Source organism: Rissa tridactyla, chromosome 3 (genome assembly GCF_028500815.1).
Source record: "Rissa tridactyla isolate bRisTri1 chromosome 3, bRisTri1.patW.cur.20221130, whole genome shotgun sequence".
Lineage (NCBI taxonomy): Eukaryota > Metazoa > Chordata > Aves > Charadriiformes > Laridae > Rissa > Rissa tridactyla.
Window position 1 is genome coordinate 36,701,893 of NC_071468.1, and position 17,270 is coordinate 36,719,162.

Here is a 17,270-nt window from a genome sequence, read left to right on the forward strand (position 1 = left end):
TAAACCTGAGAGCAGACCCACGGCACTTGCACACGTTGAAATCTTTGTAGGCTCACGGGGGCTCCCCTTGCTTGGTGAGGGATGGTTTTAGATTGAAACTTGTGCAATGCCTAGCTTTACTCAGAACTTCTTCCCAGGGCAAATTTCACATCGAAAGCTGTAAAATCAAGTAATGTCACACTTAGGGAGGTAAAATTTTAGTATCCACTTATAGAAATATTCTTTTAAACCAATATTTAAAAAAATATTCTTATTTCTGGCCCTGATCACAAACGGTACCTTGTATACTCAACCAATGCCACTTAAAAGAATATATGGAGAGCAGTCATGATGTTTGTAACTAAGTACTGGCTGAAGGAAGTGTCTTTACACAGAGAAACAGGGGGCTATGTTTTATTCTCAATTAGGGATGTGCATTTCAATTCTGTAGTAAGGTAGGGGAGAAATGTTTCTTTCCGTATGACTTATCTCAGGTATTTTCTTTGGGGTACATAGTTCCACCGGATATTTTAAATAGCTATGATGGAGATTTCATGTGCTGGGTGAGCTAGGCAGGTCCCAAAAGCGTATTTGAAAACTGTCCTCCAGGTGTCAGTTGGAAGCTGGGATGTAATGAAGCTGGGAGGTGCCAGCAGGCACAGTGATTGTATCTGCAATAGCTGCACGTTTTGCATGGTTTTCTGACATATTTATTTGCAATGTGTAAGAAGCCTATGTCGTGATCTTTTCTAAATGAGAGATGCAAGATATAGGCAAATTATATAAACTTCATCTTAATTCTGGGGATATTTTCTTGGGATTTTTGGGGATAAAATATTGCATGAGAAGATCTGTCTGGGGCCAGCACAGTGAGTCGGTCCGGTGTGCTGTCTGCAGGGGTGGCCAGCAGTAGATGGCTGAGGAGGAGGATAGGAAGTGAGCCATTTTTCTAGGGTGTTCCTTTCCCTGGTAAGCACTTTCAGCTGCTGGCCATCGGTGTGATAGAGACTTCCAGAGGCATAAGCTGTACCCAGACCACTCTGTTCATCATATTCTTTCGGATGTGATGGTTTAATCTTTCTGAAGCCAGCTATACTTCGGCAGCCACAACATGCTGTGGGAATTAATTCTGTATTTAACATGTAGGATGTCCCTGTTTCCTGGTATTGATGTGATTCTCATTTGCCATGTGCTCATCTGCAAAGATCCTGGGGCATCACTGACCAGGATTTCTCCACTTTCCTCCCAGCAGTGTTCAAGTTAAAGCACTCACTAATATACATAACATGTTCATTTTCTGCACGCCAGACTGCCGCATACTGACAAATACCTGCCAGCAGCTATCGGTTTTGGGAAATTCCAGGTAAACATGATCCCTCGGCCTCTCACAGGTAACAGCTGCTACTTTTGCTCAAAGGGAATTCCCACTGACTTTGATCTGTAGGAGAGGACATCACCCCTGGTTTGCTTCACTACAGTGAGGTAACAGACATTAGCTAAAATGTTTGTTGAGGACATATGATAGCAGTTACTTCCCAAGCAGCAGGCCAGACTTTTCCACCACTTACCTTAGTCATACACACTTTGCTCTTAATGGAGTGGTTCTCTATCCACCCCAGTGAAAGCACGACCAGAGTCTGAACCAAAAAGCAGCAGGTAAGAACAGGACAAAGACCAGTTATTTCTCTGGCATGACCTGTGGAAATCTGCAGGCATGTTGGATTTTGGCCTTTTTACCTTCTAAGTTTGCTGTCTTCAGTGCATGGAAAAGCACTGACGCTGTTAGAAGGTCTTCTTTTCATTGCATAACGTTAATTGCAATATCATTCATTAAAACAAAACAATTATTAGCTGTGCTTACTTTAGGCATGATGCACTGGCCAACCTCCTGGGTTTATTTTGTGCTGGGCACTCTAGAAACTTGTAAGACCGCTCGCCCAAGAGAGCTTATCACACACACATCCTGAAAAGTGGATGAAATAAGAGAGAGAAGCTGGATGGGCAGGAAAAGGAAAAGGAGGGTAGCAAATGTAGCACGAGGCACAACAATTCATAGTCAGTCTTGTGATGCAGCCTTTTACAATCTCAGTGGCCAAAGCCGCATTGACCATTTCCACTGACTCTCCCAGACTTTTAGCCTCAAAGTTTTGGTATTTTGTGTCATTCTGGCCTGAAAAAGGCACAGAGGTCCTTTAAAATCATTGTATTCTCCACATTTGGTATGTGTCAAACAGGCAGGCAATGCAGCATCCTGCCTTCTGAGCATCAAGGAAATGTCTTGGGGATTGTTTAAGGGCATTTTTTCTGTACAGACATCTGATAATATGAATTAACATGGAGAAAGACCTCCTCTAACGCTAGATCTATTGAGAAAGCCCCAAAATGTTCCAGGTGCTTTCAGGAAAAGACAGGCAGCCAGTGCAGGAACCACAGAATCACAGAATGGTAGGGTTGGAAGGGACCTCTGGAGGTCAGGGTCACCTAGAGCAGGTTGCACAAGAACACGTCCAGGCAGGTTTTGAATGTCTCCAGAGACGGAGACTCCACCACCTCTCTGGGCAGCCTGTCCCAGTGCTCTGCCACCCTCAAAGCGAAGAAGTTCTTCCTCATGTTTAGGTGGAACTTCCTACGTTCAAGTTTGTGGCTGTTATCTCTTGTGGTAATGGGGGGTTTGAGTGTGTACCCTAACTCACAATTACTTGTCAGAGGTGCTTCATTGCAGCAATACTTCTCCTCCACAGCCCTGCTCTCAGGTGAGAGGAGTTGCTGAGTGCAAGTGAACATTTTGAACCACTCCAATGCTGCACTGTTTATTCTCATTATACAGACAGACCCTGCCCCCATGTTGTTGTCCTTGGACCAGAGAGCTTCGGAGGAGGTTTTGCCTCATGTTCAATGGCCAAGGCCACTATGCACGGCCAGATTTATCTGGTTGTGAGCCCAGTCTCCACCCCAAGCTTGTTGTGTGACTATCAGCCAGTCACTCTGGCTTACTGAGTCTCGTTCCCTCTCTGCTAAGATGGGGATAGCAGTATTTCTGTACTTCACAGTGGGAGCATCCTTTATCTCTCTGGGCATGTTCTCTTTGTCATCTTATAAATTGTGTCAAGACAAAACCTGGGGATTTTTATACATTTATCCACTCTGGTTGACTGGAGCAGTAGCAGCAGATCCAGGCGTGCTGCTGATGACCTGGCAGCCCTGGAGCTGCAGATGGCTCAACAGCAGCTCACAGAAAGACCACAGCACGCATGCTGGGCAGTCGTCCTGCCTGCTCACCGCACAGCTGGTGAGTGCCAAGTGTACACTGTGTAAAATGCCCTGGGCGAGCCCTGTACCTTGTGGTACAAGTTTGTGAGATGCAGAAGCCCACTGTAGGTGTGGATCAGTTTTCCTATGTTCATAGGGTCAATGTGATTTCTGGGTGGACATGCCCTTTGACGGGCTGCTGCAGCTGCCCAGGGGTGTTGTAGCCCGTGGGCTGGTGCTGCTGAAAACCCATCCTCAACTGCCACCTCCTGAGCACGGAGGGAAAATGCAGCAGAAATTCCTGCCTGTGTTCAAGGCTTCCTCAGGCGGGGAGGTACAGCGCCAAAATTCAAGTCCGGGGAAGATGCTAAACACAATGTCACTGGGTTTGTGAATGAAAATTCACAATTTCAGGTGCCCGAATAGGAGCAGGGGTGCTCACTTTACAACCATGGCCTGAATTGCTGGTGTGGGGAGGCAGCCAAGAACTCCGCAGAGTGAGAAAAATCCGATGTAGTAGCAGGTAACAGCTTATAGTAATCCTTTACATGAAGTCATAGAATTAAAGTGCTAGTGCGCTGTCTAATTATAGAAAGAGATTCTCATCAGGAGAACTTTGAAATAATAAAGATGCCACTGCAGCATCAGCTGCAGGAAAAAGTTCCTTTTTCTTCAACAAATCCAATACTTCAATTAAATCAAATTCAGCTCAAGCACAGCGCACCAGTACCTTGGAAGGCTCGATTTTGTTTGGCACCACGATGTTATGACAAACTTGTTGCTGATCCTCTCAGTCATGCTCTTTTTCAACTGACAGTTCTGTAGTTTGCAAAATACATCACATATCCTCGTATATAAAATGAAGATAAAACTTATCCACCTAGATCAAAACCACTTCTAAGCAGGGTTATTTTGCCCTGTATGTTTACAATACCTGATAAAATAGGATCTCATCACAATTTATGCTGTCTGGAGGGTAGTGTGAAGTAAAAGAAGACTGCTCTGACCTTATTTATGGGTACCAGGTATGTTTTATTTTTGAAACAGTGATGGAGAAAAAATAAGGAGAACAGGAAAAAAACCAAAACCAAATACTGTGCTTGCTTGTACCTACACGTAACAAACCTCTATTGCCACCTGCTGAGGAAACACTGAAAATGAGAATGAAGTCCCCATGAGACTACTAATTGCGTTATTCTTGTTCTTGACATATTTTAAAATTTATATTAAATAAAAATACTGCAAGGATTTTAAGAAACTTAGATGAGCAACTGTGAGTACAATAAACTGGGTGTATATTTAAATCCCCAAATGATAGGAGTTTCTTTTCAACCCTACTCCAGACTCTAACGCCTTGTAATCAAGAAATGATCCTACTATTCAACTTCAGTTTTCTCTTTCTTCGCTCCTAAATTAGCCACCCAAAAATTATCCTAAAATAAATTTGCATCTTTTAATGTGGAAGAATAGTTTATTACCAGCACTGTGACTCCTTAAGGACACCGCTTTAGCACTCAGCAATACAGAAAATAGGCTGTTTTCCTAATCAAACCCCATTATAGAGAAAGAGTACACATCCCCAAATACAGCACTGGTCCTTCATAATAGAAAATAGAAATAAAAAAACCTGTGAGGCCTATTTTTGAATATCCTTAAAATGTTTTATGCCACCATGAACCTGCTGATACCTGAAGAGATGCACTAAAATGGAGAATCCAGGCCAAATACGGTTTTTCCTGGGACCATATTATAAAATTATTATGCAGTATTCAAAGGCACCTTTGCTTATCATTCACTGGTGACAGAACTTAAGCTGCAGAGAAGGCTGTTAATTCAACCTAAAAACGGCCAAGTCCTGTAAAATGTTGGGAATGCAAATCCTGACACAGAGGCCAATAGAAACCAAAAGGGTTTTTTCTTTGCATTTTGCGCCTATCTATCTGTTGCATGCTGCTCGCCTTGCAAATCTGCACAAACCCTGCTGCTCTGCAGAAAAGAGAAAAATAAACGGGAAGTGGTTTGGGTGGACAGAACATTGTTAAACAGGGGGCACAGTATTCAAAATAAACAAAAAAGAAACTGTTAACTAGGTATATTTCTCTCAAAGTAAAATATCTCTAAGGTAGGGGCTTGCTTTCATTTTGAGATACAGCATAGAAAGACAGTGTAAAACTAAACTATAATAATACAATATTAAGATAAACCTCTGGCCACAGCAGTAGCAGTTTTTAAAACAGATGTAGAACGTTTCACAAAGTAACAGGGCAAAGATAACAAATATGTCACAGTAGTTTAGCCATCAAGTTATTAGGTACCTTTTAAAATACTTTCAGATGAGAAGGATGGAAGCAAAAAAGTCTTTTTACCCAGTTACATTTACTGAAAGAAAAATAAACAAGCTGTTTGTGTTGTTTATGCATTTTCTTCCTGAAAGGAAAAAAAGGACTTAGAACATTCAGGAGCCTTCTCATTTAAATGTCTGAAACAAAACACAATGGAAGGCATCAACAGTTTGGAAAACAAAGGCTGTCAGTCCATCCACTGCAGACTTCCTGATAAATCCTAACCCCGGTGAGATTTAACAGGCCACATGGTTAACAGCAAAGACCACCCAACCAGGAGCACAAATGAAAATGGTTAAGCCCGACTTTATCAGACAGACAGACCTACAACACCTTGGTGCTCTGATGAAAACAGCACAGTAACTTTGAGGCTGCTTGTTGGCCTAATTAATGAAAAGAATAAACCAGAAGGATTTACTAACAATCACATAGTAAAAGAAGCAATAATATATGTATTTGAGTAGTTGATGTATTTTCACACGTGATGATTTAACTTCCAGTTGGACCTTGCTGTGGCACTGTGGCGACTAGCTTGGGAAAATGGTTTTCCCACATCTGCCTGAACACAGGACCATTGAGCAGACTCAGCAACAACACAAGTAAATAAAAAGGTGCTCACCTGGTGCTTACCAGGCTGGATTTGGGCTGGAAAGCAAGACGGGTTGAAATGCTTTCCACTTTGTTTTTCCCTCTTCGTTTCTGGGATGCTCATTGAGCAGATGGGGAAACTGAGCCATAACTATTCTAAGTCACACCCTAGAATCACTGAGAATTAAAGAAAAAAAAAATATTCCTAAATCCTTGATCTAAAGGACCGCAGTCATATATTCTCAGATACATCTCTCTACCTTACTGGCCTTGTATTTTTTTGCATTTTCACGATGTTGATGCTGTAGCAAAAACAAACATTTCCAGGGCAAAATACAAAAAAAGAACCTAACAAAAATGTGCATTAATACATTAAATACATTAAATATAAAGCATATTAAAATGTAGTTCAAGCTACATATATAGTTTCTTCTATGCTGCCTAGTAATATGTTGTTTCCAAAATATAAAGAAGCTGGATTTTTCTCAGTGTGACAAAGTTGTTCTTGAATATAGTTGACAGAAAAATCAAACATTTGGAGCCTGTGATGTATGGACTGAACAGACACTGGAAAACGGCTGAAATTATGAGTACTGCTTTGTTTTCCTCACAACATTCACTTCTCAAGTCAACAGATCATCAACATTTATTTTGAAACTTGGAGAAAAATATCTCAGATTCGGTATTTTAAACTGGCCTTATAAACCTTGATATCTATAGGTGACTAACAGGGGGGATTGTTTGGAGGCTTGATAATGAATGGAAGTTTCTTTGGAGGAAAGGCCATTTAAAACATTTAAAACAAACATAGCCCAAACACATTCTTGCAGCACACAGCTGCCAAGGAGATGGTACTAAATGTATGTACTTAATGTGCTCTTGCTACAAAAGCCAGCTCTCTTCCACTACTTTTTATTGCCATCCTCTGCAAACTTTGTCCCAAACGCTACATACCACTGTGATTCAGAAAGATATGGAAATGTAACTGATGAAACAGATGATGGAGATCAATTAGCTGAGTGAGAAGTGGAAGGCAGAACTCACTTGGGGGTGATCTTATAGAAATGGACACACAAATCTTACTTAACCTTGTGAAGTTCCACTGATGGAAATGCCAACATTTTCCTATGTTAAATTAGACCTTATGTGAATTTATCATCTAGTCTTTGGTTAGGTGACTTAAGAAACACGGCTTGCACTTCTAAAGGACTGAAATTTCATATATTAGCACCATAATTTAATTTTGTATTTTTAAAAATGCACTTTTTTCTGGCTTTTGAGGACTGTTCAGCAGAAGGCTCTCATGCAACCTTGTTTTTAGTAGATGGAATAAAAAGTCAAAATATGCTATATGGAGCAGGCAACGTGATTCTCTGTGTCTAGGTCCCTTGCAACATAGGCAGAAAGTTGCAGTTTTTGCTTTAGACACAGCTGACATCATCTCTGCATTGTTATGTCTCTTGTATGTGCACAGCGTGATCTAGAAAGCCAGTTATAATGGAGACAATCCCACTGCAAGGCTGATAGTAAAAGCAGCGCACAAAAGAACACCATACTGCTACATACAGCAGAGATACATTGCATTTGTATTTGTTGTACCTCTCAATGTGTGCAAATGATTTCCAGATGATGAGTTTTATTAGTATAGAATTAAGGTAGGATTTTAAATTTCATTTAAAGGCCTCAAGATAACCTGGGAATAAAAATCCTCACATTTTAGAGCTGGAGTTGAAAAAATACTTGCTACATATGTGAACATATGGGATCTGTGATGCATCAGACTACTTCAATTTAGTTCAAAGCCCTATTACTGGTGTTGTCAAGTGACAAAGCTTCAGAGGAGAAGACAAATAGAACTGAATAGAACTCTGCCCCCTCTGGGCAGAGACACCGTCAACAGGTTGCTCAAAGCCCCATCCAGCCTGGCCTCCGACACTTCCAGGGACTGGATTACTGTATTTACTATATTTATTTATTTTATCTGCTTTGCCATCTGTTCTTATGCTGCTGCAGCAGTCAGCGCCATGACGTCAGGACACGTAGGCATATCTGAACTGGCACTCAGCTTGGCAAGTCAGGTCCAACTAGCAATGAACTGCAGACAGGAATTCAATAGACACAGTCTGGCCAAGAAACTTCATAAATACATAATTATGTTTCAGCCTCTGTTTGAAATGATGGAAACTACACCCAGTTACCACATCTAAATGTGAGGTCACAGATTTTGAAGGCTAATTCTGTGCTATTTTAAAGAACGAACAGAACTCTTGCCCTTTATTGTAAACCTGGTCACAAACATCGTTATCCACAGTAATACAGAGCATTAAAATAAATGTTTTATAAACAAAATACTTTTATTAGACTAGTACATGGGCTATTTTAAATCAAGAGTTAAAACACAGGTGGTACCAAACTATTGTTTCAGTTCATTTCACTAAAGTCAAAGTTTCTGTAGGTTAACCTCAGGAGATAACATTTATCTGAAAAAAAATAGAACTTTCTTAAAAATATAGATGGAATTACTTTTTCCTCTTTTTATTTAGTGTGTGTCGGCAATATAAACTAGACAACTTTGCTAATAGAGCATAACACTAAGCAAAATCATAGCTGAACTGGAACTGAATATAGACTGTTTTATTGATCTATTCCTGCTTCTGATGTGAAAATTATCCCATCACTACATTTATGTTTCCATTTCATTAAATATAATTATTTTTCATTAGGCTTTCTGTAAGAGCTCCATCCAAGAAAAACATCTTGAGTATTTAGAGATACTCCAGACACCTAATCCAGTTTATTGGGTAACTGCTTCTAAGAAGAACCCTAGATAGAAAAATCACTTCTACTGTTTCTTCTTGTTTTATAGAAGCATCATAACACTGTTGCCCGATCTGGACACTGGTAGTCACATCCAGCCTGGTACAGAACCCAGCAATGGAAAAAATATACTCAGCTGTGGCCTCTGCAGACCAGACTATCACCTGAGTGTTCAGTTACAGTGGTTTTTCATAGATTTAAGAAAAAGACTGGCCACGTGCAAAACAAAGAGCAGCCTCTTCTAAAACAAGAGACCCTCGGACCCTTTATACAATAAGTAGGCTCAACATCCTACTTCAGAATGATGCAGTGGCAAGAGAATATGAGCCTCAACTTATATATCCTTCAAGGCCACAGACAGAATTGTGAATTATTACTATTTGTTGTTTCAAATCACAGAAACCTCATTCTAACCTAAATTCTATTACCCTGATGCTGTGCAAACACTGCAGAGTTACACTGCAGCTCCTCTGGGATGCTGTTGTAAGCAAAGTTGTTGCTTTTGTATCAGACAGTATGGTTAAAACAGATCACTTCAAAAGCATTATCTTTTCAGGGATCCATCTAACCTTTTGGATATGTTTCTATTTTTACGCAGTATTCCTCATAGGCTCAGTGATCTTTATTATTTTTCTCTCAGTCCTTGATTATAAGGAATGTTATTAGCAACGCTTTGCTCATCAGCTAAACCAGCAACCATTTTCATGCTCTTCCAAACGCAAAACAAAATCTTAAATTAGGCTTCTGACTTCAGTAAAGGTGTGTCAAGTCAGTCCCGCTGGCTCATGTTACATGTGGCAACTTAGTATACCACTGTAATTGGATTATTTTTAGCATATGCCCATTTCCTCAAAGGTACAGGTGGGGCCTGCCTCTATTCTCTTCATTGATCTCAAAGGTCTTGGCTAGATAAGATGAAGAACCTGGACGGCTTTACCTTTTTTTAAGGGACAATTGGATGAAAGGGGTTCAAACTTCAATGAGTATTTCCTTTTTTTTTTCCCCACCCTCAATGTAGGAGCAACATATTTTGATGCAACCTAAACTCTTTGACAAATAATTCAATCCATATCAGTAATAGCCTCCTCTAAACTGAATCTGTTACCCTATGCAAGACTTAAATATATTAACTTAGATTTGTGTCAAGTTAAACAAAGGAAACTTTCTTGCATGTAGGATTCCTTCTACACACCCATTTCCTGGTAGGTTTCTGTACTTTTTGCTGACCTTTTATTGCTGCCCACAAGACAGACACTCTTCTGCCAGCACCTCAATATCCCTGCTCTCAAAAGATTTGTCATGGATTTATACTGAAGTATAAAATGCGATTGCTCAGATATTGTCATATATCCGGCCCAATATATATATATAGAAAACAGATTTGGAAAAACACAGGTTTTCCAACAAGTGTTTATACTTCCATTTAATATGGGAATACTTTCCCATTATATAGTAATAATATGAAGTACAGAAAAAAAAAATTATTAAGATAATGATCTGGGAAAGAGAAATCTCAGTGTTTTAAGAGAGTCATCTCCTGCATCTAGTGGAAACAGCATATATGCTTTATATATTTAAAATTGTACATAGTACCGTAATACATATGACATAATTTTCCAGTTTCCTGGAAGGGAGTCATGAAAGCCATTTACAAACAACTAGCTCATATTTTCTCCAGAGTAGATCACATGAAATACATGCAGAAACTGGAGTAAGGAGGGATTGTGTAGCAGTGCCATTAAAACAGTCAAAAAAAAGCACTGATCCTGCAGTTGAATCTGAGTAGTCATACACCTGAGCAAGATCAAGAACAATTTCTCCAAAAAGTCTGATCAAAATCCACTAATAAAATCGGACAGAACAATAATAGTACCTTTTAAAGAGTTTGACAGTACAGTAAGAACATCGAAAATATCTCTGTTTTATCAATTACATTCCAACAAAAATCATAATCTGAATTACAAGTATACTGCATAGCTGCGTAAGCACCAAGATAATAAAAGGTAAAAACTTATCCATCAAGTCCCTCTGATAAATGGTCCCCTACACAAATGCAATTTTTAAATTTATATTTATGTACTTTTGGCAAGAGGTACAGATTCCATAAAAGAAAAATCACTGCAAAGCCTGAAAAAAAATTCTACAACTTGAAAAAAAGATCAAAGGTAGGGCATTTTCTAGTGGTCTGATACATGATAAATTCTGCCAATAAATTCTGGTTTTAGAAATGGCAAAATTCACTCCAGTTCCTGAGATAAACTGCAGATCAATTGTGAAGATTTACCAGATCGTACCACACTCTCTTTCTCACCTTCTTTTACACACTGCAAACAAGGTTTGAGCTGAAGCTTCTGCTAAACTTACAAGTCAGCAAAGCATGTGAAAGATCAAAACATTCAAATTTTCTTTTCTGCTACAAAAACAAGAGACTGGCGATGTAGGTCAGAGACAGATAGACTTTAGCCACAGTCTGTCAAAATAATTTCTAGACAGAGGCAGTTCTTTTAAATTAGCTGCACTTGCATCTTTTAAATTAATCTAATTCTTTGTTTCTATCCTGTTTTCACTGACAACTGTGCTTTCACTCATCCATCTGCTGTTGAAGAAAGCATACCGAACACGAGTTCAAAATCCTAGGGTCGAATCTTTTAAAAGAGCGTGAGTCACCTAACTGCTCAGCACGTCCCTGGAACCGTCAGTGTGCTTCATTACCACTAGCCGTATAGTCAGTTCCTAACTTAGAATTAATTTTGTGCTCCATCTTCTGTAAAACTGCTGGAAGATCCAGAACAGAAGAAATGATATAATGAGGTACTGGGGAGATATCTACCGGGGTAGTCATTGCTTTGTTCAACCAGACAGTCGCCTGCAAGCCGGCGTTCAGGCCTCCTTGAATATCTGTGTCTAGAGAGTCCCCAACCATCACACACTCTGCCGGCTGCACCCCCAGGAGGTCGCAACAGTAATGAAATATGGATGGGGCTGGTTTCTCTTCTTTCTGCTCTCCCCCCACCACAATGGCGTCGAAGTAGGGCTGGCAGCCGCAGGCTTCGATCTTTTCCCGCTGCGTCTGCTTGTCGCCGTTGGTCAGGAGGAGCAGGTGGAGGCCTTTCCGCAGCTCGGTGAGCATGCCCCGCGTGTCCTCGGACAAGGTGAGGTGCTGGAGCCGGGTTGTTTTCCACAGGAAATAGCACTCGGCGGCCAGGTGCCGGTTGGCCTCCCCGCCAGTGGTCTCCTGGATGGCCTCCTCCCAGTGGGAGATCCGCAGGTCGGTGATGCACATCTTGGCGGGGTCGTGGCACTCCTTGAGGAGCTTGGCCTGCACCTTGTCGCAGATGAGACGGGCCTCCCCCTCGCCGTAGTGGTGCTTCGACTGCAGGGCCTTTATCACCTGCAACAGGCGAGAGAGGCCCTCGTCAGCCCGCTCCCACCGCCGTTAACGGCCGCTCTGCGGCTCGGGTCGGGGCCGGGCAGGCGGCACGGCGGCCGCTGCCCCCGGTGCCGGCGGGGCCGGGGGCGTGAAGGGAGGGGGGGGACACAGGACAAGGGCAGTACCTCCTCGATGGCGCGCCGCCCCGCCGCCGCCGTGTCCACCAGCGTGTTGTCCAAGTCGAAGAACACCGCCTTGACGCCGTGCGCACCCATGGCGCCGCCTCTCGCGGGAGCCGCCCCGCTCTAACGGCCGAGCCGCCGGGGCGGAGGGAAGCGCCCCGACCGCCGCCGCAGCCGCCCGTACCGGGGCGCGGCAGGGGCGGGGGCGGCCGGGGCCGGCCCCAGCCCTGCTCCGCCCTTCGCCGGCGCTAGGCGGGGCCTCGGCCGGCGGCGGGGTGTCGCGTCAGGCCCGTGAGGCAGCGGGCGGCGGGGAGGAGCGGCTGTCTCGTCGCGCTGCCGTTAAACGCGCTCCCCGGTGCGGGCCGGGCTGTGGGTGGAGCCCGCCGGGAGAGGAGGGTGGAAAGGGCGCAGGGCCCTGGAGCGGGGTTGTGAGGAGAACCTGCCGGGATCCCCGGGGGGGTGGGGGTGTGCTGGGGCGGGCTGGGGGAAGAAGGGCGGCTTGGGGAGCTCCAGCGCCCCGGCTGCTGCCGTGTCCGTGTGGCGGGGTTGCTGTCTCTGTTCAGGGTAGGTTTCTGGGTGAGGTAACCGAGAGCCGGCATCTGGTTTGGAGAATATCTGTTGAAGTGCTGCCAGGGGACGAGTTTGCCGCGAAAGGATTTTCAACCCCCCGCAGGGTTTCCACCCGGGAGGGGCCGCGGGGCGGCCCCTGGGCCTGGCTGCGTTCCTGCGGTCGTGACCGCGGCCGCCGTCACGGGTGAAGCCTGTTACCGCCCTTAGGAAGCATTAGCTGGAAATTCTCTTCAGGGTGTTGCTGCCTGTTGCCCAAAGATGCCGACCCCCGTCGGTTTGTACTCCGGAGTATTCCTTAAACAGGTGTTGGTGAAAAGGGACCTGCACTGGGAGGAGGACACGCACACACGAGATGGGGTTCAGTTCAGTGTGCAGGTGCAGCACCTTTCCTGGTTCCACTGTTGCCTTCTGAAGCATGTCCTCCTGCAGAGTCACCTGGGGGCAAAGCAAGCCATAGTCCTTTCCGCAGCACCAGGATGATTTGTTTGTGATAAAGTCAAAGCCAATGACTCCGCTAGAAACACTTCGGTATTTGGAGAACTGGTATGATATTAGAATGTTTGAAATTCCAAAGATCAATATTTTCTAGAGCAAATGAATCAGAAATCTTTTGGGCCTTCATCCAAATGCCTATGATAGAACAGGTTTTACAGTTGTATGTACAAATATGCGGTTTCAGAATAGGTCATTTTCCTGAGGGTGAATCATAGAACGGTTTGTGTTGGAAGGGACCTTAAAGATCGTCTAGTTCTGACCCTCCCTGCCTTGGGCAGGGACACCTCCCACTAGGCCAGGCTGCTCAAAGCCCCATCCAGCCTGGCCTTGCACGCTCCCAGGGGTGGGGCATTGACAACTTCTCTGGGCAACCTGTTCCAGTGCCTCACCACCCTCACAGTAAAGAATTTCTTCCTGATATCTAATCTAAATCTACTCTCTTCCAGTTTAAAGCCATTACCCCTTGTCCTATCACTACATGCCTTTGTGAAAGGTCCCTCTCCAGCTTTCTTGTAGGCCCCCTTCAGGTACTGGAAAGCTGCTATGAGGTCTCCCCGGAGCCTTCTCCAGGCTGAAAAACACCAACTCTCTTAGCCCATCTTCACAGGAGAGGTGCTCCAGCCCTCCGATTGTGAAGTTTAACAGCAGGCTTGATTTCTCAAGTAATATTCCCACTGGTCTTTGACAATGTGTTTTGATAAACACAGTATCTTTTTTTTTTTATCAGCCAGCAAGAAAATTTTGTTCATTTGATTTATGTTAATACTGCTAGTATCGATTAGACATTAATAATTAAACACCGTTCACAAAGCCAGAGCAAATTTTGTATCTTACCAGAGAAACTGGAAGTTTGCTACAGGCCAGTTTCAGTTCTGAAAACTGCACCTTTGATAGCAATCCCCTTGTCTGATAAAAGACGTTGGGTCACGCATAAGGCCAAAAAATTCGTGCCAAAGAGCTTGGTGCATGGCAAGTAAAACTACAGAAGGCAGGCATTTAAAGGAGAGGGAGGGATTCTGGGAAGAAACAGACATGGCTAAGGATCCTGTAGTTAAAGAAATAGGAGGAGTTTTAATAAAATTGCTCTAGTTGACATGGAATAAAATGTGCTACTTTGATTTGATAAAACAGAAAAAGTGTTAGGCATGTGGATTTCATGTGCCTCTACTGAATTACTGTTTTTCCAGAGTTTACACAGAAGAGTGGTTAAAAATAGCTGAATTTCTAGGATTCTCTCTGCTTAAGAAGATGCCATCTGTTTCAGACAGTCCTGCATTCCAGTGGATTCTATTAAATGCATACCTTTCAGAAAAGATACGTTTACCTAAAAGTAATCTTTGTGCTTTCTTTGACAGTTGGTCAAAGAGGTCCTAAATGGAAAATAAATGTCTTAGAAGATTTTATAAGATATATTTATCTACTAGAAGCTTTCATATACAGAATTGAAGCAGTTAAACCATGGATTATAATTATATTTTAAACGTACTTTTATTATTTTCATTTTTCTCATCAGCTGGCTGTGTGTGGAAAACTTCTGTTCACTTCAGAGTAGGCCTGCAATTGTAAAATGTGCTTTCGTGTATACTTGTAAAAGTCACTGCAAGGTTGTTTAACTTCAGCCAGCCGTTTGCCATGCTGTATTTGTGTGACCCCCATGGCTAGCAAATCAGGCTACTCATCACAGCTTTTTCTATCAACATTTCAGCATATGTGATCTGCGTGCCATCTTCTGCTTTCGGACATGCCTGCTACTTTCTCAACCTTCTTTTTGCAGGCTCCCTAAAGGCTAGAAATGCCTCACAGAAGCTCAGAGCCAGGAAAAGAAAGGTGATCGGAAACCTAACTAGGAGCCAAGCTGAAACACAAGGTGTGTTGCACATTCTGGAAGTGATAATGTAAGAATGCCATTTTGGTGTCTTTAAATGAGGTCCATACATCGCGTTATGGAATTGCTCAACGTGGATTTTAACAAGGAAGAATGTCATGCACTTTTTCAAAGAAAGCCTGTTTTATCCATCCATATAAAAATGATAATTTGTGAATTATGTGACTTGTATCATGGTTTGTCCTTTTTTTCTACAAGATGATTATACTTAGAAGTTCAGCATTTTGAGGTCTCTGATGTTTTTCTCTGCATCCCCACTGGCGGCTGAATGGGTTCCTTGTTGTTTGTGTCAGCGCTATGGGAGAGCAGGTGTGCTTCCTGGGTGCCGGTGGGTGCCCAAGCCATTTCCCCATAGTAAGGATGAGACCTAAAGGTTACCGTTGCCTTCCTTCTCTCCTCTATAGCTTTCTGGTTTCTCCCAGAGAGCGATCTTGCAGGGGGTAAGGGTGGGAATTGAAGCACAGTCCAATAGGCTATGTATCTGTGATCAGGAGTAGATGTTGAGTGCACACAGTGAAACACATCTGCTCCGTAGATATGGCCTCTGGAATCTGATTTTGGAGATCTCTTTTCTGTCCTGCTTTTATATTCTGTGCTGCTTCTCCAGAATATAGTATTGATTTTGTGGGTGATTTTTTTTTTCTTTATCCCAATAAGAGACTTACTATGAAGTGCCTGAATGTTCAATGATACCCATAGTGTATTTTAAGTTTAAAGAAGGGTTAAACAATGAGAGAAGAGAAATTGCATTTGTGTTGGAGAAAGTTATTTGTTGTTTGACACCAAAACTGGACTGTGAGTTTAAAGAGACCTGAGCAGGCTGAGTGGATTGACTAACAACAGTCGTCTCCGATAAATGCAGACAATCCAGACTAGAAGAAAAAATTCCTAAGTTACATTTTAAATTTTTTTTTTCTTTTTAGCTTTTCTAAATTCAGTATGTGCACTTTGGCACGATCTGTAAAAAGTAGAAGACCACCTCTGTAAAATCAGCTCTTATCAATACAGGAGGAAAGGGATGAAGCACCGTGTAAAAAAAAAAAAAAAAGTATGTTGAATTTTTTTTTTTTCTTAATTTACATCAGTGGTACAACTTCATTTGGAATGGCTTGTGCTTACTGGTCACCTCATTTAAGAATTCCCACAGGTGTAGGGTATTGGAAGGGTAGAGAAGGTGTCGAAGTGTTGAGGAAAAACTTACAGAGAGAGAATGCAGTAAAATGGGATGCAATAAAATAATATCCAACCAAAAGGATAGCAACTGAATTGAAAATTCAAAATGTATAAAAGGAAATCCTTTTCATTACATGCCCTAACTATGATTTGGAATTAATTTCTTTGTGAAGCTGCTGAGGATGAGACCACTGCAGTGTGGCAGAAGAGTGGGATACTGATAGGAACACTAACATCTGCAGCTGTAGTTAACTCTGCCACACTTTGTAAGGGATATGAGTGTTGACCGGATAGTCAGAGAGGGAGAAGGGCTACTAAAAAAATATTTGGATGTATCTGGGAAAAGCTGGGTGCATGACTACTCTCCGCTGTCCCTATAGCTGAGCTGTATGGTGGCTGTACCTGCCTTGTAGCATCTGTAACAGAAAAAGCCAAGAGCTGGCCAGGGAAAGGCCGGCGGGGCAGTGCTGCTGGTGGGCGACACGCCTTTGAGAAGGGACTCGTGTGCGCCGCCGCCCGCGTTTCCCCTAAGGGAAGGGGCGCCGAGCACCGCTGAGGTGGCGGGGGGGTGGGCCCAGCGCGGCTCCCCGCGGCCTCGGCGGTGGCCGCCGCCCGCCCTT

The 17,270-nt window shown here is 43.0% G+C and overlaps 1 protein-coding gene across 1 annotated transcript; it reads right to left on the reverse strand.

The window, feature by feature from the left end:
* Positions 1-6,589: 6,589 nt before the first annotated feature.
* Positions 6,590-12,725, reverse strand: NANP (N-acetylneuraminic acid phosphatase). Its single transcript, XM_054196771.1, has 2 exons — positions 12,531-12,725; positions 6,590-12,366 (listed from the first exon to the last, which is right to left on the reverse strand). Exons 1-2 carry the CDS (start codon positions 12,618-12,620, stop codon positions 11,671-11,673), a joined length of 786 nt encoding a protein of 261 aa, XP_054052746.1. The 5' UTR covers positions 12,621-12,725; the 3' UTR covers positions 6,590-11,670.
* Positions 12,726-17,270: the final 4,545 nt, after the last annotated feature.

Bases quoted from the DNA above. Each gene is read 5' to 3' on its own strand.
- NANP (XM_054196771.1), bottom strand. From the start codon at position 12,620: ATGGGTGCGCACGGCGTCAAGGCGGTGTTCTTCGACTTGGACAACACG. The intron at 12,367-12,530 runs GTACTGCCCTTG...CGCCTGTTGCAG, and splicing joins GGCGGCGCGCCATCGAGGAG to GTGATAAAGGCCCTGCAGTC.